This window comes from Buceros rhinoceros, unplaced genomic scaffold (assembly GCF_000710305.1).
Source record: "Buceros rhinoceros silvestris isolate BGI_N320 unplaced genomic scaffold, ASM71030v1 scaffold23064, whole genome shotgun sequence".
Taxonomy (NCBI): Eukaryota; Metazoa; Chordata; class Aves; order Bucerotiformes; family Bucerotidae; genus Buceros; species Buceros rhinoceros.
In genome coordinates this window covers 1-209 of record NW_010406783.1, presented here as the reverse complement: position 1 = coordinate 209, position 209 = coordinate 1, and the positions used below count along the sequence as shown (strand labels likewise).

Genomic DNA, 209 nt, shown 5'->3' with positions numbered 1-209 from the left:
TCGGCCTGGATGGTCTGTCCCTTGTTGCTCCGCCGGATAACGTAGTGCAGCAGGGGGAGCGGCGGGGCGTTCTCCAGGAAGGTCTCGAAGAGGCGCAGCATGCTGATGTCGTGGGAGAGGAAGGCCATGCGGCTCTGCTCCTCCTCCTCCTCTGCCTTCGCCCAGCACACCTTCCAGCCCACCTTCAGGGCGTAGAGACATCTGCGTGG

General features: G+C 64.1%; 1 protein-coding gene across 1 annotated transcript in view; it reads right to left on the bottom strand.

Moving 5' to 3' along the window:
- The window catches only part of XKR8 (XK, Kell blood group complex subunit-related family, member 8), a gene marked incomplete at its 3' end in the record, with an annotated part of 2,198 nt that extends 2,001 nt beyond the window's left edge, over positions 1–197 (bottom strand). The window contains exon 1 of the mRNA XM_010134260.1: positions 20–197. Coding sequence (XP_010132562.1) covers positions 20–128 — 109 coding nt within the window. The remainder of the gene's footprint in view (positions 1–19) is intronic.
- Positions 198–209: the final 12 nt, after the last annotated feature.